We start from the raw sequence: 22,033 nt of genomic DNA, 5'->3' as shown, positions 1-22,033 counted from the left end.
CCGACATTGCTTTTCTAAATATTTATATGATCTTAATTCCATTCCTTTACTTTAGATTTGTTTATTGTGTGTATTGTTGTGAAATTGTTTGATATTACTAAACATGTGTATGTGACCAATAAAATTTGATTTGATCAATGTATGGCAAATAGAAAAACGCAATTTAACACAACTGGTCAAATATGATGGCTCGCTATACGACTTCATGACTTCATTCAATATTTATATACCAAAGACCATTTTGGAGCTGGGGCAAACATGACACTTACCAATGAATTCATTTACATACAGGATATAAACTCTGAGAGGAATGATTGAGTGGAGCACCTATCGGTTTAAAAGGAGTGTACTTGTGTTTAGTCTTGAAAACGGTAACGTGTTTCACACGTATCGCTGAGGATCACTGATTAGCATGCTGTGTAGGTGGATGTCATACTCAGCTAATGCCTTGCTGTGGTCAGTAGGTCTCCTCATGAATATGCTAATATTCTCCTGTGGAGAAGCACTTTCTCTCACTCTCGCTCTTTCAACCTTTCTCTCTCTCTCTCTCTCTTTTGATTTTTCTTTCTTGGACACACACACTCTTAATTTCACAGACTCACATTCACACAGTTACCCTACTTTTCCCTCCCCTGTGTGACCCCTTTGCCTATCTCTCCCATCTCTTGTTGATAAGTTGAAATCTCTCTTTTACTGTAGTTTTAAACAAGTGGTTATTCGCCAGGCTTTGGGAATTGACAACAGCACAGTTACTTCACTCCCTCTCTGACCATCACACGAGGGCCACCGTAGGCCTGCAGTAATGACTCTTCTGTCTTAATGTGGGCCTCTGAGCCTTGGAGTCATATCATTCACTTCAGAGGCCTGTGACTTTCTCTTCCCTGTCCTCTCTTTCTTGGTTTGGTCTCACTCGTAGTAATTGCAACTCAAATAGGTTACTATTGAGCTTTAGAGGGCACTGTCACTCAATACATTCTTAGCCTCTGATCTCCAAACAGTTTGATTCTAGTAGAGAGAGATTGGAGCTGGAACACAGGCCTATGGTATGGGACTGAGTGTGTGTGGGAGAATTATCTTATTTATCATCTTATGTGATCTTTTGACAGTCCGCTATTCATTATTAATATAGCTGGCCTGCTATTTACAGAGGTGTGGACTCGAGTCTGACTCAAGTCACAAATTTGATGACTTGAGACTTGACTTGGACTTGGAGCCTCAAGACTCTCAGGACTTGACTTTGACTTCAGTCTAATGACTTGAAATTATCTGGCCAGGTTTTGTAACGTTCTGTCACTCATTTTGCGGCACATTGTCTCTGTGGATGACTCTCCATGCAGACAGAGACGGTAGCCGCAGCGTCACACTGACAAAAAATGTGCAACATATTGGCTAGTGAAACGCACACTCGACCCTCTGATTGGACCAGCATAACTGTCAATCAACACAGGTCGGGTGAGCTAGTGAACAGATTGCAGATTTGCTGTACAGCTATAGGATCGGGTATAGTGCAAACGTCAAATTGTAGGGAGAGAGTATTGCCGTAAGTAAAAATACAGGTCCAAGGAATATTAACTGTTTACTTTGCAAGCTCACCAGCAATGGTGCGTTACGCAACAATCACTAGCGTAGGCCTGCTGGTATTTTGGTATGCAATTGCTTGAAATTGATCATTTACTTATGAACCTTGCATTTGGAATTGGTTGTTAAAATGTATTATTACATAATCAAAATATGTTGTGGACAAAATTGTTAAAAGGGCTGTCTGGCAGCCTCAATAAATAGACAAAGATTTGTAGTTGATCAAGTAAAGCCTGTTTGTTTACATTTTCTTTTACTAGACTTGAGTCTTGTCTTGGTCTTTAAATGCACGACTTGAACTTGACTCGATCCGTTCTACTAGTTGGGCCTCGACTTGAGACTCGGACCTTGTGGCTTGAGACATGCTTGCGACTCAAATAATAGTGACTTGCTCCCACTTCTGGCTATTTATAATAGACATGTTCCTATTCAGTTATGGCAAGGTAGTAGAATCCCCCTATAACTGGAACTCTTTCCACTTAATTTATATATTTTCACACTGACATATTTAAACAGATCTAATTAAACATTTCTATTCACTAACGCAATGTTACGTAAACCACTGAGCACTCTCCTATGTGATCATGTTCAGTTCTGCACTCCCCACTCAACCTGTTTATAGTGAGGCATTCAACTGCAAGCCCTTTTAACCTCACAGCCCTGGCTTTAATCCCAGCCCTCAGAGATCCAGAGCCAACAGAGATGTGGCTGGTTTTATGGCCATTTCCCTCCCACCTTCCTGCCTTGCTTTAAACCACAAACACTGCTCCTAGTGATCCATCACAGAACACACACCATCAACTGGGCCTTCACACCAAACTGCATGCCTGCCGAAAGGGATCCGACTCTAGCAAACTCACAGTGCTCCAATTTCCTCAAAGAGCTTTTTAATGGAACAGAGCAAAAGGCGGGCGAGTGCTCAGATTAAAAAAACAACAACAGAAAAGTATTCTCTTTTATGATGGAGGGATTTTGTCCATGCAAGCAGTTGATGTCAGGAGGAGTGATGTGGCCCTGCCAGAGCCAACCAGACCTGGCGACGACGCTACCGCCGTACGTCTCCTGCAGAAGAGGGCCAGCCCCGTACTGCTTATCGATTGTTGTAGCTTTCCCAACTCTGGCTATCGTAAATTGAAGGGCCGTCCTCACCGGCGTGCGTCAGCTGTGATGTGTGTGTGTGTGTGTGTGTGTGGGGGAGGGGGGGGGGGGTTGGTATACTTGAGTGCATTGACTGTAGACCAAGGCTTCCATCTGATATCACCCTTAATGGCGTGTCCCTCTGGACGAAAATCGGCCTTTCTCAATGTTTTTCATTGGAAGGCAATTTCACTAGAAACGTACATGCCAGTAAATCACTTAAACCCTTCCTCCTTTGCCAACTACCCTCTGAGGTATTCTTCAAAACATGGCCAGGTTTTTGACAGGTTATTATTCCCAAAAAGCCATGTGTTTATGTCTTGACTCACCTTTTATGTATAAGAACTAGAATGATCTACCAGAAACATATGGAACAGCACATATTTCCCTCTGTTCAATGTGAGGACATTAAAAACGACCATACTCGTAGCCCTTCTGTTAGGTCTACTTCTGCTCTTGGCTTAGTGAAAATATGTTAAATAAATTATGCCTGCAAACTTATCACATTTCTGTGAATGACTTCAGCGTAGAAATAAGCCCTTTTGACAACTTGTAGCTGAAGGCAGTGGCTTTGGATTAACAGCAGGCTCCACGTGGCCCAGTATTGTACAGGTATTGTCATGGGGAGGAGGGGAAAGCAGAGTTGATCATTGGGACAAATGTGATAGTTTGTGACAGGCAGAACTTAGTTTGTGTGTGGTGGGGGAGCAGAGGGGACTTGGTGTATGTTACACATGCTTATCCTTTTTTATCCGTTTATTTTGTGTGTTTACTGCCATTGTATGTACAGTACTGGACTTGGTTAAACTTGGTTAAGCAGGCCAATGATAAACAATATAAAACTACACATTGTGGAATTTTATGCTGCATCACCGGGAGCAGCAGGTAGCCTAGTGGTTAGAGCGTTGGGCCAGTAACCGAAAGGTTGCTAGGTCAAATCCCTGAGCTGACAAGGTAAAAATATTTTGTTCTGCCCCTGAACAAGGCAGTTAACCTATTGTTCCTTAGGCTGTCATTGTAAGTAAGAATTTGTTCTTAACTGACTTGCCTAGTTAAATGAAGGTTAAATAAATAAAAAATATCACTGCTTGATGTACCACCCTTGACTGCAAAGGGCTACAGAGGGTGGTGCGGACAGAACAGTACATCTCTGGGGTCGAGCTCCCTACCATCCAGGACCTCTATATCAGGCGGTGTCAGAGGAAGGCCCGATTGCCAAAGACTCTGGTACTGTCTGGCTCTTGGACCAACAGGCTCCGAGACAGCTACTACCCCCAAGTCATAAGCCTGCTAAATAGCCAGACTGCTAAATACTCAATAAATGGTACCCAAACTACACTTATATATAAAAAAAAGTATGTGGACACCTCTTTAATTTTGTGGATTTGGCCATTTAGCCACACCCATTGCTGACAGGTGTTTAAAATTGAGCACACAGCCATGCAATCACCATAGACAAACATTGGCAGTAAAATGACCTTACTGCAGTGACTTTCAATGTGGCACCGTCATAGGATGCTTCATCAAATTTCTGCCTTGCTCTGTCAACTGTAAAGGCTGTTATTGTGAAGTGGAAACGTCTAGGAGCAACAACGACTCACCTGCGAAGTGGTAGGCCAGACAAGCTCACAGAATGGAAGTGCCGAAGCGTGTTTCTCTGTAGTGATGAATCACGCTTCACCATGTGACACTCTGATGGATGAATCTGAGTTTGAGGATGCCAGGAGAACGATACCTGCCCGAATGCATAGTGCCAACTGTAAGGAGGAGGAATAATGGTCTGGGGCTGTTTTTCATGGTTCAGGCTATGTCCTTTAGTTTCAATGATGGGAAATCTTAACGCTACAGCATACAATGACATTCAAGACGATTCTGCTCTTCCAATTTTGTGGCGAAAGTTTGTGGAAGGTCCTTTCCTGTTACAACTTGACAATTCTGCGTATTTGGTATTTAATTAGGATCCCCATTAGCTGTTGCAAAAGCAGCAGCTACTCTTCCTGGGGTCCACACAAAACATGAAACATAATACAGAATGACATAATACAGAACATCAATAGACAAGAACAGCTCGAGGACAGAACTACGTACATTTAAAAAAAGGCGCACATAGCCTACATATCAATGCATACACACAAATCTAAGTCAAATAGGGGAGAGGTGTTGTGTCGCGAGGTGTTGCTTTATCTGTTTTTTGAAACCAGGTTTGCTGTTTATTTGAGCAATATGAAATGGAAGGAAGTTCCATGCAGTAAGGGCTCTATATAATACTGTACGCTTTCTTGAATTTGTTCTGGATTTAGGGACTGTGAAAAGACCCCTGGTGGCATGTCTGGTGGGATAAGTGTGTGTGTGTCAGAGGTGTGTGTGTAAGTTGACTATGGAAACAATTCGGGATTTTCAATACATTAATGTTTCTAATGAAAAGAAGAAGTGATGCAGTCAGTCTCTCCTCAACTCTTAACCAAGAGAGACTGCCATGCATAGTATTAATATTAGCCCTCATATTACAAGAGCAAAACGTGCCGCTCTGTTCTGGGCCAGCTGCAGCTTAACTAGGTATTTCCTTGCAGCACTGGACCACACGACCGGACAGTAATCAAGATGAGACCAAACTAGCAGAACTTGCTTATTGGAGTGTGACGGGAAATAAGCTGATTATCTATTTATTTCGGCTAGACCTCTCCCCATCTTTAAAACCATTGAATCTATGTTTTTACCATGACAGTTTACAATCTAAGGTAACGCCAAGTAATTTAGTCTTCTCAACTTGTTCAACAGCCACACCATTCATTACCAGATTCAGCTGGTCTAGATTCAGCTGATTCAGAGGTCTAGCACGAGGTCTAGCACTTAAGGAATTATTTGTACCAAATACAATGCTCATAGTTTTAGAGATGTTCAGGACCAGTTTATTACTGGCCACGCATTCCAAAACAAACTGCAACTCTTTGTTAAGGGTAGGATGGTCAGTTTTACGAAGGTATGTTTGGCAGCATGAGTGAAGGATGCTTTGTTGCGAAATAGGAAGCCGATTCTAGATTTCATTTTGGATTGGAGATGTTTAATGTGAGTCTGGAAGGAGAGCTTACAGTCTAACCAGACACCTAAGTATTTGTAGTTGTCCACATATTCTAAGTCAGAACCGTCCAGAATAGTGATGCTGGACGGGCGGGCAAGTGCGGGCATCGATCGGTTGAAGAGCATGCATTTAGTTTTACTTGCATTTAAGAGCAGTTGGAGGCCACGGAAGGAGCGTTGTATGCCATTGAAGCTCATCTGGAGGTTAGTTAACACAGTGTCCAAATGGTCAGAGGTATACAGAATGGTGTCGTCTGCGTAGAGGTGGATAAAAGAATCACCAGCAGCAAGATCGACATCATTGACGTATACAGAGAATGGAGTCGGTACGAGAATTGAACCCTGTGGCACCCCCAATAGAGACTGCCAGAGGTCAGAACAACAGGCCCTCCGATTTGACATACTGAACTCTATCGGAGAAGAAGTTGGTGAACCAGGCGAGGCAGTCATTTGAGAACCAAGGCTGTTGAGTCTGCCAATAAGAATGTTGTGATTGAATGAGTCGAAAGCCTTAGCCAGCTCAATGAATACGGCTGCACAGTAATGTCTCTTATCGATGGCGGTTATGATATCATTTAGGACCTTGAGCGTGGCTGAGGTGCACCCATGACCAGCTCTGAAACCAGATTGCATAGTGGAGAAGGTGCGGTGGGACTCTAAATGGTCGGTAATCTGTTTGTTAACTTGGCTTTCAAAGACCTTAGCAATACAGGGTAGACTAGATATAGGTCTGTAGCAGTTTGGGTCTAGAGTGTCTGTGTTGCTGTGGGGAGAACAGGGCTGTTGACTGGGGTAGGGGTAGCCAGGTGGAAAGCGTGAGAGAATAGATTCAAGGCATAATGTACATACATAGGTATGGTAGGATGTGAGTACATTGGAGGTAAACCTAGGCATTGAGAAATGGTGAGAGAGATATTGTCTCTGGAGACGTTTAAACCGCATATGTGGGAGGTGGAACTAAATGGTCCGGGGCTAGGGGCTAGCAACTAAATGGTCCGGGGGACCGGGGCTAGCAAGCTAGCAGAAGGGCCTTAGAGGGAAGTCTTGACGGAGTAAAGTCTGTTTGGCCTCCGCGTGTGGTGACGTCAATAGACCAGTCGTGATGGATTAGTAGGGTTCCGAGTAGCAGAGGGGTCCAAGTCCAATTGGGAAAATAGGTATAGTGGCCCAAGAAATTGGCCGATGGATCTATATAGCTAACAATCCAATATGCTTTAGGCAGCTAGTGGGCCGATGCTTGTGGATAGGCAATTAGGGGTGGTCGCGATGTAGAGGCCAGTTTAGTACCCCCTCGAGCAGATTACTTCGTAGTCCAGTCGTGAAGGATTGGTGGGGTTCCGTGCCCCGTACCGGTAGTAGAAGGGGTTCGGGTATTGTAGCCCAGGAGTTGCTGATGGGCCTGTTTAGCAAGCCGGGAGAAAGGGCCTAGCATGGGCTAGCTCCAGACTAATTGGTGCTTGCTCCGGGACCGACGTTAGCCAGTACTCGGATAGCAGCTAGCTAGCTGCGAAGATCCAGGTGAAAATGTCCAGAGCTTACGGTAGGAGTCCAGGGATATGGTCCGGTATGCTCTGGTTTGAGTCGCTTTGTACCAGCTGGCGAGATCCTTCCTAGCTAAAGGTTAGCTGATGACCGCTAGCAGTGGTTAGCTGACTACTAGCTAGTAGCTAGTGAGCTGGCTAGCTTCTGTTGGGGGATTCCGGATTCGAGGTGAATAATACTTTAGAAAAAAACAGGTCCGCACCACATTGGGTGAGGTGGGTTGCAGGAGAGTGTTTAGAAAAATATATACAAATATATATACACGGGACACGACAAGATGAGGACAAAAGACGTCTGACTGCTACTCCATCTTGGATAAGTTTGTATCAATATCTGCCTCGTACCTCTGCACATTGATCTGGTTCTGGTACTCCCTGTATATAGCTACATTTTTTGTGTATTTTATTCCTCTTGTGTTACTATTTTTAGAAATGGCTCATGATCAAGAATTTCACGGTAAAGTCTACCCCAGTTGTATTCGCTGCATTTGACAAATAACATTTTATTTGAAATTATACCTGAAAACATATCAACACGCCATTCAATATCCCCTTGCATGAGCTAACGAATGAGAAAATCACAATAGTTGAATATACCATTGAATAGTTTAGTCTCACAGAGCTTTGGATTTACTGTATATTTGCCATATTCAATTGATCTACACATCTGGGAGGTAGATTTAGTCATACACCTCTCATACTAATCATGGAATGGGAGAGAACATGATTCTGCAGCTAAGGCAGTTTGCATCGCAAAGAAAAAGTAGTCGCCTTATTTAACTTATGTAAAGGATCATAGCAACCACTAGCCTTAGGTAAAGCAGATATTAATCTACAAAACAGTGGTTTCACATGAGTCCTTGTTACATGTTGTATAACCATATACAGTAATGCATTTATTTACACTAGCCAATCAGTAGCATAAACTACTATATTGAATTATTCTAGTGGTAACTGTCTACTTTGGTTTCTTGTCAACAACATATGTTTTATTACATTATTATCAATCTGTCCACTGTATGTAATGTATTCAATGTCTCTCACATCCTTCTCACATCCTTCTCACATCCTTCTCTTCTCTGTCCTTTCTTCCATAGATCGCCTTCTCCCAGCACAACAGCATCATGGACCTGGTGCAGTTTTTTGTCACCTTTTTCAGGTACGTACCATTTAGATGGAACTAATAAGGCAAACAAAGATGCAATTTCCCATGGTTAATCCCTTTCTGCTTAGTAAAAAAAGACAACAGACCTAATTATGTCTGCTGTCTCCAGGCCATCTTCTGTCAGTCAACCAGTTTCACTGAATGAGCCGATCACATGCGTTGTCAGTGCTTAATTTGAGAGAGATCTTGCCGGAACAGGATCCGGCACCTCTCTGTCTTAGACTGTATATTAAAAAAATAAATATGTATGTCTATATAGGTATGTGTATATGTATATGGATATATATATATATATTTACCCCCCAAAAATATATGGGGGATTGGAAATTATGCAGACAATTACATTGATGGAAGCAACATTCTTTCCTCAATATTAAGCTGATCCACCCATTTAAAAAATACATTAAAAAAGAGTTGATTTGGGTTGGGTTGGCCCGGGCTTATGGTTTGCGTAACATTGTAACCTATGTTTGAGACCAATGCATGGCCATGGTTGTGTGAGTAGCACGCCTGTATCTCTCACAGAACTAGAATTAGATTCACTTTCTATGATCTTTCTCTCTACTCTGATGGACATGAGCCTTCAACTCACATCTCTCCAGCGTTGCATAATTTTGCCACAGAGGATCAACAACTTATTTTCGAAAATTTCCAAGCTGTGGATTGTGTGTAGCCCAGTAACAAGGCATAGCCTTCAGTCGGGAACGCGCAGCAAGTCTGTCAGTGCACAGCATGCAGACAAAACAGGCTTTTCGCAATATTTCAAGTACAATCGCGGGAAAACAGGTTGGAAACCAAATGGTGCCTGCTGAAAGTAGAAGACACTAATCTGTCTGCCGTAGGCTAACAAAATATTTGATCAACTTCCAAATATTGTTTCACACAGTAAAACAAGAGTGAGATATAGGCTTTTGGCACGAATGTATTGGCCATCTCTGGCGAGTGAGCTGGGTGAGTCAGTGAAACTGAAAAGCATGTTTAGGACTATCATTTCCTCCTCATATTGTAGCATACAGTATGTCTCCACACAATTATTGATGAATTCAAGGTCGTTTTTATTGATCTCAGATTTTCTGTTAGTCAAAGTAATTTAGATCATTTGTGTGGTATTAAAAAAGATTCTGCCTAAGTCTCCAGTCATGTAAAATAATTTAGAATGGCATGAAATGCATTTATAAAAGGCTGTGTGTAAATGCCTCTACTCTACTGCTCTATGCCACGACACTAATGCAATGACATGCATGCAGTTCTTTATTATAAAGGTGATTTATTTTTTTTCTCCTCCCTTCCGGTACCTCAGAGTTCCCCAGATCAACCCCCCACCCCCACCCCCCTCTCGCGCTCTCGGCAGCTCCTGATTTCCAAATTAAACACTGTGCATTGTGCTTCATTAGCCATTTCAGCAGGTCTTTTCAAATAGTTCTTACACCAAAAGGGCATAATCTTAATTTTCACAATTTCAGTATTATTCCAACCTCATAGTGTGGAAATACAGTTGAAGTCGACGTTTACATACATAGTTTACATAGTCAGCCACCAATTGTGCAAGTTCTCCCACTTAAAAAGATGAAAGAGGCCTGTAATTTCCATCATAGGTACACTTCAACTATGACAGACAAAATTAGAAAAAAAAATCCAGAAAATCACATTGTAGGATTTTTTATGAATTTGCAAATGATGGTGGAAAAAAAGTATTTGGTCAATAACAAAAGTTTATCTCAATACTTTGTTATATACCCTTTGTTGGCAATGACAGAGGTCAAACGTTGCTGCTATTGTGGCCCATTCCTCCATGCAGATCTCCTCTAGAGCAGTGATGTTTTGGGGCTGTTGCTGGGCAACACGGACTTTCAACTCCCTCCCAAAGATTTTCTATGGGGTTGAGATCTGGAGACTGGCTAGGCCACTTCAGGACCTTGAAATGCTTCTTACGAAACCACTCCTTCGTTGCCCGGGCAGTGTGTTTGGGATCATTGTCATGCTGAAAGACCCAACCACGTTTCATCTTCAATGCCCTTGCTGATGGAAGGAGGTTTTCACTCAAAATCTCACGATACATGGCCCCATTGATTATTTTCTTTGCACGGATCAGTTGTCCTGGTCCCTTTGCAGAAAAACAGCCCCAAAGCATGATGTTTCCACCCCCATGCTTCACAGTAGGTATGGTGTTCTTTGGATGCAACTCAGCAGTCTTTGTCCTCCAAACACGACGAGTTGAGTTTTTACCAAAAAGTAATATTTTGGTTTCATCTGACCATATGACATTCTCCCAATCTTTTTCTGGATCATCCAAATGCTCTCCAGCAAACTTCAGACGGGCCTGGACATGTACTGGCTTAAGCAGGGGGACACGTCTGGCACTGCAGGATTTGAGTCCCTGGCGGCGTAGTGTGTTACTGATGGTAGGCTTTGTTACTTTGGTCCCAGCTCTCTGCAGGTCATTCACTAGGTCCCCCCGTGTGGTTCTCGGATTTTTGCTCACCGTTCTTGTGATCATTTTGACCCCACGGGGTGAGATCTTGCGTGGAGCCCCAGATCGAGGGAGATTATCAGTGGTCTTGTATGTCTTCCATTTCCTAATAATTGCTCCCACAGTTGATTTCTTCAAACCAAGCTGCTTACCTATTGCAGATTCAGTCTTCCCAGCCTGGTGCAGGTCTACAATTTTGTTTCTGGTGTCCTTTGACAGCTCTTTGGTCTTGGCCATAGTGGAGTTTGGAGTGTGACTGTTTGAGGTTGTGGACAGGTGTCTTTTATACTGATAACAAGTTCAAACGGGTGCCATTAATACAGGTAAAGAGTGGAGGACAGAGGAGCCTCTTAAAGAAGAAGTTACAGGTCTGTGACAGCCAGAAACCGTGCTTGTTTGTAGGTGACCAAATACTTATTTTCCACCATAATTTGCAAATAAATTCATTAAAAATCCTACATTCTGATTTTCTGCATTTCTTTTTTCTCATTTTGTCTGTCATAGTTGAAGTGTACCTATGATGAAAATTACAGGCCTCTCTCATCTTTTTAAGTGGGAGAACTTGCACAATTGGTGGCTGACCAAGTACTTTTTTGCCCCACTGTACACCTTAGCCAAATACATTTCAACTTAGTTTTTCACAATTCCTGACATTTAATCCTAGTAAAAATTACCTGTTTTAGGTCAGTTAGGATAGTCAGAACAATAGTATGGAGAATTATTTCTTTCATCTTTTATTTGTTTAATCACATTCCCAGTGGGTCAGAAGTTTACATGCACTCAATTAGTATTTGGTAGCATTGCCTTTATATTGTTTAACTTGGCTCAAACGGTTTGGGTAGCCTTCCACAAGCTTCCCACAATACGTTGGGTGAATTTTGGCCCATTCCTCCTGACAGAGCTGGTTTAACTGAGTCAGGTTTGTAGGCCTCGTTGCTCGCACACGCTTTTTCAGTTCAGCCCACAAATGTTCTATGGGATTGAGGTCAGGGCTTTGTGATGGCCACTCCAATACCTTGACTTTGTTGTCCTTAAGCCATTTTGCCATAACTTTGGAAGTATGCTTGGGGTCGTTGTTCATTTGGAAGACCCATTTGCGACCAAGCTTTAAATTCCTGACTGATGTCTTGAGATGTTGCTTCAATATATCCACATAATTTTCCTCCCTCATGATGACATCTGTTTTGTGAAGTGCACCAGTCCCTCCTGCAGCAAAGCACCCCCACAACATGATGCTGCCATCTCTGTGCTTCACGGTTGGGATGGTGTTCTTCGGCTTGCAAGCCTCCCCCTTTTTCCTCCAAACATAAGGATGGTCATTATGGCCAAACAGTTCTATTTTTTTTCCCGTCAGACCAGAGGACATTTCTCCAAAAAGTACGATCTTTGTCCACGTGCAGTTGCAAACCTTAGTCTTGCTTTTTTATGGTGGTATTGGAGCAGTGGCTTCTTCCTTGCTGAGTAGCCTTTCAGGTTATGTCAATATAGGACTCATAGGACTCATTTTACTGTGGGTATAGATACTTTTATACCTGTTTCCTCCAGCATCTTCACAAGGTCCTTTGCAGAACGCGTCTCCTTCCTGAGCGGTATGATGGCTGCGTGGTCCCATGGTGTTCATATTTGCGTCCTATTGTTTGTACAGATGAACGTGGTACCTTCAGGCATTTGGAAATTGCTCCCAAGGATGAACCAGACTTGTGGAGGTCTACAAAAAAAATGCTGAGGTCTTGGCTGTTTTCTTTTGTTTTTCCCATGATGTCAAGCAAAGAGGCACTGAGTTTGAAGGTAGGCCTTGAAATACATCCACAGGTACACCTCCAATTGACTGAAATGATGTCAATTAGACTATCATAAGCTTCTAAAGCCATGACATAATTTTCTGGAATTGTCCAAGCTGTTTAAAGGCACAGTCAACTTAGTGTATGTCAACTTCGGACCCACTGGAAGTGTGATACAGTGAATTATAAGTGAATGATCTGTCTGTAAACAATTGTTGCACAAAATAGATGTGCTAACCAACTTGCCAAAACTATAGTTTGTTAACAAGAAATTTGTGGAGTGGTTGAAAAATGAGTTTTAATGACTCCAACATAAGTGTATGTAAACTTCCGACATCAACTGTATATATAAAACAGGAAAATCATGTTTTTGACTGCACTGGGCAGTCAAAAGGTTCAGTCATTTGCTCCAAGAGCTTATTCCACTGTGTCTTGTTCATAGTGGCACATACTTCCTTCTCACCCACTGTCTTCTTTAGTAAGCACCTGAAGCACTTTATCCACTTTTTTCCCAGATGTAACAGCTGTTTTTTTCAATATGTCACTCTCTGTTCTGTTTACTCTTATCCTGCCTTGTTAAGTTTACTTCAGTGATCAAGTGCAGTTATAATTATATTACAATAAGTAAAACCTCCACAGAGCCCTGTGCATCATGGGTCCTGTGAGATGCATCCAATTGCATCTCACAGCTCAAAGGCTTTAGCAGAAGCAGTATGTGCTGCCCTATGTGACCTCAGTTGATTAAAGGCTTTAGTCAAGGGGAAAAAGGAGTTCACGTGTGGCTATGTTAACATGATTGTAGATGTTTCTGTGTAAATGTAAGCTATGCATGTGCATGTCACAGAGGGTACGAGTTTGTGGTCTTTGTATGTGTGACTGTGTATGTGAGTGTATGCTTTGTTCATTGCATGTTTGTGTGTGTGTGTGTGTGTGTGTGTTCGTGTGTTGGCTGTGCTCCATTGGTGTGTATAAGAGATGAAGTGGCAGGGCGGCAGAGCTGCGGTGCCCTGTGTGTGAGTCTGGCCCTGCAGGCTGAGGGCACAGCACACTGACATGATGGAGCTGGCACCACAGAGAGAGAAAGAGAGAGAGAGGGGAAAAGAGAGAGAGCGGGAACCGGGAAGGGAGAGAGGGGTCGAGAGAGAGACGAGGGGGGGAACGAGAGACAGAGTGGAGGAGATCTTTTCCCTTAGAAATCAGTGCTTTTCATAGGTGCTCTTTCTCCAACCATGAGTTAGGGCAGTATGCAGTCATAGGTTTCACCTTCATTATCTTGTTTCAGGTACTGTAACAACAGTACAGTAATTTGATCATCTGGACATGTTTTGTCCCTCTACATGCCTTTCTTTTAGCATATTTCTTCTGTTTTTCTGTTAGTATATCTTCATATGTTTGAGTGACACTCTGGGTGTCTGTTCCTCTATTTTAGTGTTCATCCAAACTACTTATATTTCTGCAATTATCTTTACTGTACAGTTCACCTGTCATCCTATCTGTCTGACTCCGTGTGTGTGTGACAATGCCACATGATCTCCTATCTCCTAAGTTACATCATGTATATCTTTAACATATGTACACTTGTATACATGAGACAGAAACGAGAGAGGGAAAAAAGGTTGGAAGATTCTCATCTAATTTCATCCTCAAACTAAACTCTCGACATGAAGTAGTATTCTAACAGACTCTGATTAACTTCTAAAAGCTAATTTGACCAGCTTTTCTTTGAAGAGTGGTTAAATAGTTTTTTCTCTCTCTTTCTCTCTCTCGTTCACACTTTCCAGAGCGGTTCCCTAAATGAGCAAGCAAAATTGTTGTAATGAAGGAGTGTTTATGCTGCTTCTCCTTTTCAGCCCCAATGCTAATTGGTGACATTGCAGTTCAGTTTGGTCCAATTACTCGTTTCCTCTCTCTAAGTTGATTAGAAATCATCTCTCCTTCTTCTCTTGCTCAAGTTCAGCACAGAGACAATATACAAAGCTAAGTGGCTAATAAGCCTCTATCAGCTGTCCCAATTATTTCAAAATGGCTATCAACATTCTGTGCCGCTGCGACCCGAGGGATACTCCAGGCGGTTTGACAAACAACACTGCTTTGTGTGCTATTCTTTGTAACTGATAGAAAGGTAAACAAATTGGGATTGTGTTATCCACTATTTGGGCTCCCTTAGAAATCAGCCTTTTGCCATTCTGTGTGCCTGGGGGAATATCATTGCTTAACAGCTTGGTACTCTATGGTGTACAGATGGAATTGTCTTTCTTTTGGTCATTTGTGGATTGTGTGTGGAGGATTGGGTATCGATCTTGTAGCTTGCTGCTGGGTGTTGGTGATATGTTCTCCAATGGTTCGGATGATTGGACGTGTTATAAACCCCTTCCCCATGTTCATGTGATCCACAATACTGAACAACTAACCCTCAGCCCCTCAGTGCCCCACGTGCACACACACACACACACACACACACACACACACATACACACAGTACCTTCAGAAAGTATCGATACCACTTGACTTTTTTTTGCTCACCCATCTACACAAAATACCCCATAATGACAAAGTGAAAACATGTTTTTAGGAATGTTTATAAAGTTATTGAAAACTAAATTCAGAAATATATTCAAGTATTCACACCCCTGAGTCAATACATGTTAGAATCACCATTGACAGCGATTACAGCTGTGTCTTCCTGGGTAAGTCTCCAAATGCTTTACACACCTGATTGTGCAAATATTGTACATTCTTTCAAAAATCTTTGTGTGGACGAAACAATTGATTCTCATGCAAAATCCTATTTTCCCTAACCCTAACCGTTAACCTAACTCTTACCTTAACCTTCACCCCAACTCCTAATTCTTACCCTAACCCTAACCTTAACCCCAACTCCTAATTCTTACCCTAACCCTAATTCTGAACCTAACTGTAAACCTACACCTAAAATAGCTTTTTTTTATGTGGGGACCAGAGAAATGTCCCCACTTGGTCAGGATAGCAAAACCAACCCCCCCCCCCCCCCCACCCCCCACACACACACAAAATCAAAATGAACACACAAACACAATGAAACATACACTGTATCCGTCCCACTCAGCCCTCCCATCCACCCCAGAACTGCACATGGAACTCATTGGTTTGAATCTCATTGGTTGCGGATGACTTGGCTAAAGCTATATGTGTAAGAAACTCCAATAAACCCCCCTAATACCTATTTAATAGTGACAGTTAGTCTTCTCCTCTCCCCATTAGTGCAGTAAGCCACCCTGTTTGGGATTAATTGCAGGCTGAGTTAATAGATTTGATGTGGAATGATGGACTGTTACTGATTGGGCTTTGAAATATGGCCAAGCCAACGAGCGGTGTTGGAGAGGAGGAAGTGTCTGTTCCAAACAGTCCCAGTTATACTCCTGCCAGCAATATGGAGCTATAGCCATCATAGGGTTGTGTGAGACATTCAGGATTATTTATGTCTTTTCCCAACGTTTTTAGACATTGGTGAAGAAATTGGTCATAGCTTGACGTACTGTACGGTCATATTTAATCAAACCTGTCAAACCTGCACACACATGCAGCTATAGTGACAACTGTAAGTATGTACCATACTGTCAGTATATGGTTCAAATCGCTAATTAGGCAAATTCCTCAGTCTGATAGTTTATGTACTGAAATAGTGGTTTTTGAGAACACATGAGAAAGAGCATTTCCACAGCCTTTCAGCAGGCTTGGCTTGGAAATGTCACGCTAATTACAACTCTTTAGCCCTTTACGATGTGGTCATTGCTTCTAAGCTATTTTCTAGCTGTACACGGAAGGCATTATGAAGATAGCGATTGTCTTGGACTTCTACACTACTTCCTGCCTTGGTGGTTTGGTTCTTTGGCCTCCAGGACTTGTAAAAGCTCTGGTTGAAAGACAGGCTTTGTGTGATCTAATGTCCAGATGTCATTGGCATTGGGATCATTCTATGTGACATTGCTCTGTGTAAGATGGCCACTCTCCTTGACCCACTCCATGGGTCCAATTGATTTCATGCTATTTCCCCATATTTCACTTGGTTTACCTCCGCAGTCTTATTTCATAGTAATTCGGTGCTAGTAAGTCCATTTCATAGTTTTCGGTGCTGCTAGACCTTTGGTGGCCATTTTTGTAGTTTTCTCTAAGGTAAATAGACATGCAGCACTCTATGCAGGCACATGGAGAAATGACAACTGTCAAGGCAACCAAATCTTCCGCGAATTACAGTCGTGGCCAAAGGGTTTGAGAATGACACACACATTCATTTTCACAAAGTCTGCTGCCTCAGTTTGTATGATGGCAATTTGCATGTACAGAATGTTATAAAGCTATTTTCTAGCTGTACACGGAAGGCGTTATGAAGATAGCAATTGTGATCAGATGAATTGCAATTAATTGCAAAGTCCCTCTTTGCCATGCAAATGAACTGAATCGCCCAAAAACATTTCCACTGCACTGGATTTCAGCCCTTCCACAAAAGGACCAGCTGACATCATGTCAGTGATTCTCTCATTAACACAGGTGTGAGTGTTGACCAGGACAAGGCTGGAGATCACTCTGTCATGCTGATTGAGTTTGAATAACAGACTGGAAGCTTCAAATGGAGGGTGGTGCTTGGAATCATTGTTCTTCCTCTGTCAGCCATGGTTACCTGCAAGGAAACACGTGCCGTCATCATTGCTTTGCACAAAAAGGGCTTCACAGGCAAGGATATTACTGCCAGTAAGATTGCACCTAAATCAACCATTTATCGGATCATCAAAAACTTCAAGGAGAGCGGTTCAATTGTTGTGAAGGCTTCAGGGTGCCCAAGAAAGTCCAGCAAGCGCCAGGACCGTCTCCTAAAGTTGATTCAGCTGCGGGATCGCGGCACCACCAGTACAGAGCTTGGTCAGGAATAGCAGCAGGCAGGTGTGAGTGCATCTTCACACACAGTGAAGCGAAGACTTTTGGAGGATGGCCTGGTGTCAAGAAGGGCAGCAAAGAAGCCACTTCTCTCCAGGAAAAACATCAGGGACAGACTGATATTCTGCAAAAGGTACAGGGATTGGACTGCTGAGGACTGGGGTAAAGTCATTTTCTCTGATGAATCCCCTTTACGATTGTTTTGGGCATCCGGAAAAAAGCTTCTCCGGAGAAGACAAGGTGAGCGCTACCAGCAGTCCTGTGTCATGCCAACAGTAAAGCATCCTGAGACCATTCATGTGTGGGGTTGCATCTCAGCCAAAGGAGTGGGCTCACTCACAATTTTGCCGAAGAACTCAGCCATGAATAAAGAATGGTACCAACACATCCTCCGAGAGCAACTTCTCCCAACCTTTTCCAGCATGATGGAGGACCTTGCCATAAGGCAAAAGTGATAACTAAGTGGCTCGGGGAACAAAACATCCATATTTTGGGTCCATGGTCAGGAAACTCCCCAGACCTTAATCCCATTGAGAACTTGTGGTCAATCCTCAAGAGGCGGGTGGACAAACAAAAACCCACAAGTTCTGACAAACTCCAAGCACTGATTTTGCAAGAATAGGCTGCCATCAGTCAGGATGTAGCCCAGAAGTTAATTGACAGCATGCCAGGGCGGATTGCAGAGGTCTTGAAAAAGAAGGGTCAACACTGCAAATATTGACTCTTTTCATCAACTTCATGTAATCGTCAATAAAAGCCTTTGACACTTATGAAATGCTTGTAATTATACTTCAGTATTCCATTGTAACATCTGACAAAAATATCTAGACGCTGAAGCAGCAAACCTTGTGAAAATTAATATTTGTGTCATTCTCAAAACTTTTGGCCACAACTGTACACTGACAAACCTTTCGAGGAGATGATTACGCTGGCCATTCAAAACATTGCTAAAGTATTTCTAAAGTATTAGTAGTGCTCACGTTAGATCAGGTACTGCAAAATGTCATTTGTAAAATGGTTTAAAAGAACACCTAATCGTATGAATAATTCATAAATGATTCAAAAGTTGTGTGAATAACTATCTATATAGCATTTACAAATTTACAAAACGTAGGTATACTAATAAATAAATGGCGAGCAAACTATTTTTGAATGCCTTATAAATGGTTATTACTGAACGTTATAATAAAGCGTTAACAGATTGATCATGTGACTGCCAAACCATTAAAATAGTCACTACCCCCTTGTGACGTCATGCCAGTTCTATGCATTATTATATATTTAAAGAATATCAAATTTCAAATCAAATCAAATTTATTTATATAGCCCTTCGTACATCAGCTGATATCTCTAAAGTGCTGTACAGAAACCCAGCCTAAAACCCCAAACAGCAAGCAATGCAGGTGTAGAAGCACGGTGGCTAGGAAAAACTCCCTAGAAAGGCCAAAACCTAGGAAGAAACCTAGAGAGGAACCAGGCTATGTGGGGTGGCCAGTCCTCTTCTGGCTGTGCCGGGTGGAGATTATAACAGAACATGGCCAAGATGTTCAAATGTTCATAAATGACCAGCATGGTCGAATAATAATAAGGCAGAACGTTGAAACTGGAGCAGCAGCACGGCCAGGTGGACTGGGGACAGCAAGGAGTCATCATGTCAGGTAGTCCTGGGGCATGCTCTTAGGGCTCAGGTCCTCCGAGAGAGAGAAAGAAAGAGAGAATTAGAGAGAGCACATGTGGGGTGGCCAGTCCTCTTTTGGCTGTGCCGGGTGGAGATTATAACAAAACATGACCAAGATGTTCAAATGTTCATAAATGACCAGCATGGTCGAATAATAATAAAGCAGAACAGTTGAAACTGGAGTTTTGATTGAACAGCTACTTTTGTCCTTACCTCCTCGTGGTACTGTTGTGAAATTATATTATATTTCATGTAAATACTAGAATGAATAGATAATGGGTGATGATCTAATTAAAATCACATTTACATTTTAGTCATTTAGCCATTTAGCGGACAGTCTTATCCAATGCGACATACAAGAGCACATCGACAATTTTTTTACCTAGTCTGCTTGGGGATTCAAACCAGCGACCTTTCGGTTACTGGCCCAACGCTCTTAACAGCTAGGCTACCTGCCGACAATTTATTGATTGATTGGTTGATTGATTGTGCTGTTTTCTGCTGCAGCTGTTTCCTGTCCCTGTTGCTGGTGGCAGCGGTGGTGTGGAAGGTCAAACAGACGTGCTGGGCATCCAGGAGGAGAGAGGTAGGTCATAGGTCAATCTCCTCAGTTGTCCTAATTTTTGGTAACCTTGGTGGCGTTCCAGGTAGATTACATTGCAGTTGCCCTGCGCACATCTACCAATGGTCACATGCCACATCATTTACTGTGCAGACGGGTATCAGATTACTATATCTTAGGAGGTAGATGGATCTGGCGGGCGACTGGAATGTAGTCTGCCTAGAACTCGACCCATGAGCGGATCACACAGTACAACACCAGATTCAAACCCACTTACTGGCACAAATGAGAGGGTGCTCTATTCTCACTAACTCAGACTCTGGGTTTGTGTTTGTGTCTACAAAAAAAAAGAAATGTTTGTGTTTGTCCCTGTCTCTGTGGGTTTAAACATAAATACATGATTTCCTATGCATTGGTAAGAGCTTCTGGTAGTCTATATGTACACTGAGTATACAAAACCTGCTCTTTCCATGACATAGACTGACCAGCTAAATCCAGGTGAAAGCTATGATCCCTTATTGTGTCCCCTGTTAAGCCTTGAGACAATTAAGAAATGGATTGTGTGTGTCATTCAGAGGGTGAACACAAGATTGAAGTGGCTTTGAAGAGGGTATGGCAGTAGGTGCCAGGCACACCGGTTTAAGGTTGCCAAGAACTGCAACGCTGCTGGGTGTTTCACGCTCAACAGTTTCCCGTGTGTATCAAGAATGGTCCACCACCCAAAGGACATCCAGCTAACTTGACACAACTGTTGGAAGCGTTGGATTCAACATGGGCCAGCATCTTTGTGGGAATGCTTTCGACACCTTGTAGGGTCTATGCCCCAACACATTTTCTTTGTTCTGAGAGCAAAAGAGCAAAACTCAATATTAGGAAGGTGTTCCAAAATGATTTCTTCACCTTTTCATGGACAATTGAACAGACCAGATCCTCAAAGACATTGACTGACCTTGTCTGTGACTCTACATGTCAACAAAGGAGGGTAGACTCTAGAATGTTTTCATAACGGTAGTTGTCCCCCCATCACATTCTGTACCACACTCACTGTGTGCTGTTCACTAGTAGCTTCCCCTGCAGGCAAGGCTTCACCCCCCCCTCCAGTGCAAAGGCAACTCCCGACCCCCCCGGCTGTTCTGAAGGTTGTGTTAATGTCGCCCGCTCTGCAAACACGACTCACTCCTTAACGAGCGGAGCGCAGCGATAAACAAGGCCATTCCCCTTAATTACTGCTCCTCATGATCCAATTAACTCTGACGGAGTGACGCTTAACGAAGTGGAATGGAGTGATATATCACTTAAAGCTGCAACAGATGCCACATCGGTTTCATTTGTCTCTTTTTCTACTCTTCTGTTTTCTTTACAGGCCGCAAAACGGTGACATAAATACACGCATACCAATGTGCAACTTAAATAAGTCATGATTGGGCTTTTAAAATCAATAAAAACATCAGTGTGGATTTAATTGAGATGTAACATGCTCGGTTTCTGTTAAATCCATTGAGATTTGACAAGAGGAGGGTTTTGTCCCTCCTCTGCCAAGGCTGCCACAGTTGGTGGTTTTCTCTTCATCAAATGCTGTGCTTTCAGATGTGTCATGGTTTTAATATCACAGAGGGGAAAATTCCCGCCTGTTTTAGCTCTGTCCTTTTATCAAAATGTGCACATCTTATTAGTCCATTTTACATATCGCTTGCACAGTGCTCCTTGGGATGTTTAAAGCTTGGGAAATATTTTTGTATCCAAATCCGGCTTTAAACTTCTTCACAACAGTATCTCGGACCTGCCTGGTGTGTTCCTTGTTCTTCATGATGCTCTCTGCGCTTTTAACGGACCTCTGAGACTATCACAGTGCAGGTGCATTTATACGGAGACTTGATTACACACAGGTGGATTGTATTTATCATCATTAGTCATTTAGGTCAACATTGGATCATTCAGAGATCCTCACTGAACTTCTGGAGAGAGTTTGCTGCACTGAAAGTAAAGGGGCTGAATAATTTTGCACGCCCAATTTTTCAGTTTTTGATTTGTTAAAAAAGTTTGAAATATCCAATAAATGTCGTTCCACTTCATGATTGTGTCCCACTTGTTGTTGATTCTTCACAAAAAAAATACAGTTTTATATCTTTATG

At 42.5% G+C, this 22,033-nt stretch overlaps 1 protein-coding gene across 3 annotated transcripts in view; it reads left to right on the top strand.

The window, feature by feature from the left end:
- Nucleotides 1–22,033, top strand: part of LOC110502559 (attractin-like protein 1) — a 349,969-nt gene that overhangs the window by 182,536 nt on the left and 145,400 nt on the right. For 2 of the 3 annotated variants that reach the window (XM_036960140.1, XM_021580677.2), the window contains exons 26-27: nucleotides 8,432–8,493; nucleotides 19,847–19,925. In XM_036960140.1, the coding sequence (XP_036816035.1) occupies nucleotides 8,432–8,493; nucleotides 19,847–19,925 (141 nt within the window). Of the gene's footprint in view, nucleotides 1–8,431; nucleotides 8,494–19,846; nucleotides 19,926–21,264; nucleotides 21,399–22,033 lie in introns of those variants that run through there. The other variant, XM_036960141.1, reaches the window with a different exon arrangement.

The sequence above is a fragment of the Oncorhynchus mykiss genome, chromosome 23 (genome assembly GCF_013265735.2).
Source record: "Oncorhynchus mykiss isolate Arlee chromosome 23, USDA_OmykA_1.1, whole genome shotgun sequence".
Taxonomy (NCBI): domain Eukaryota; kingdom Metazoa; phylum Chordata; class Actinopteri; order Salmoniformes; family Salmonidae; genus Oncorhynchus; species Oncorhynchus mykiss.
Note: the sequence above shows the minus strand (reverse complement) of the source record. Positions and strands in the feature narration are given on the sequence as shown.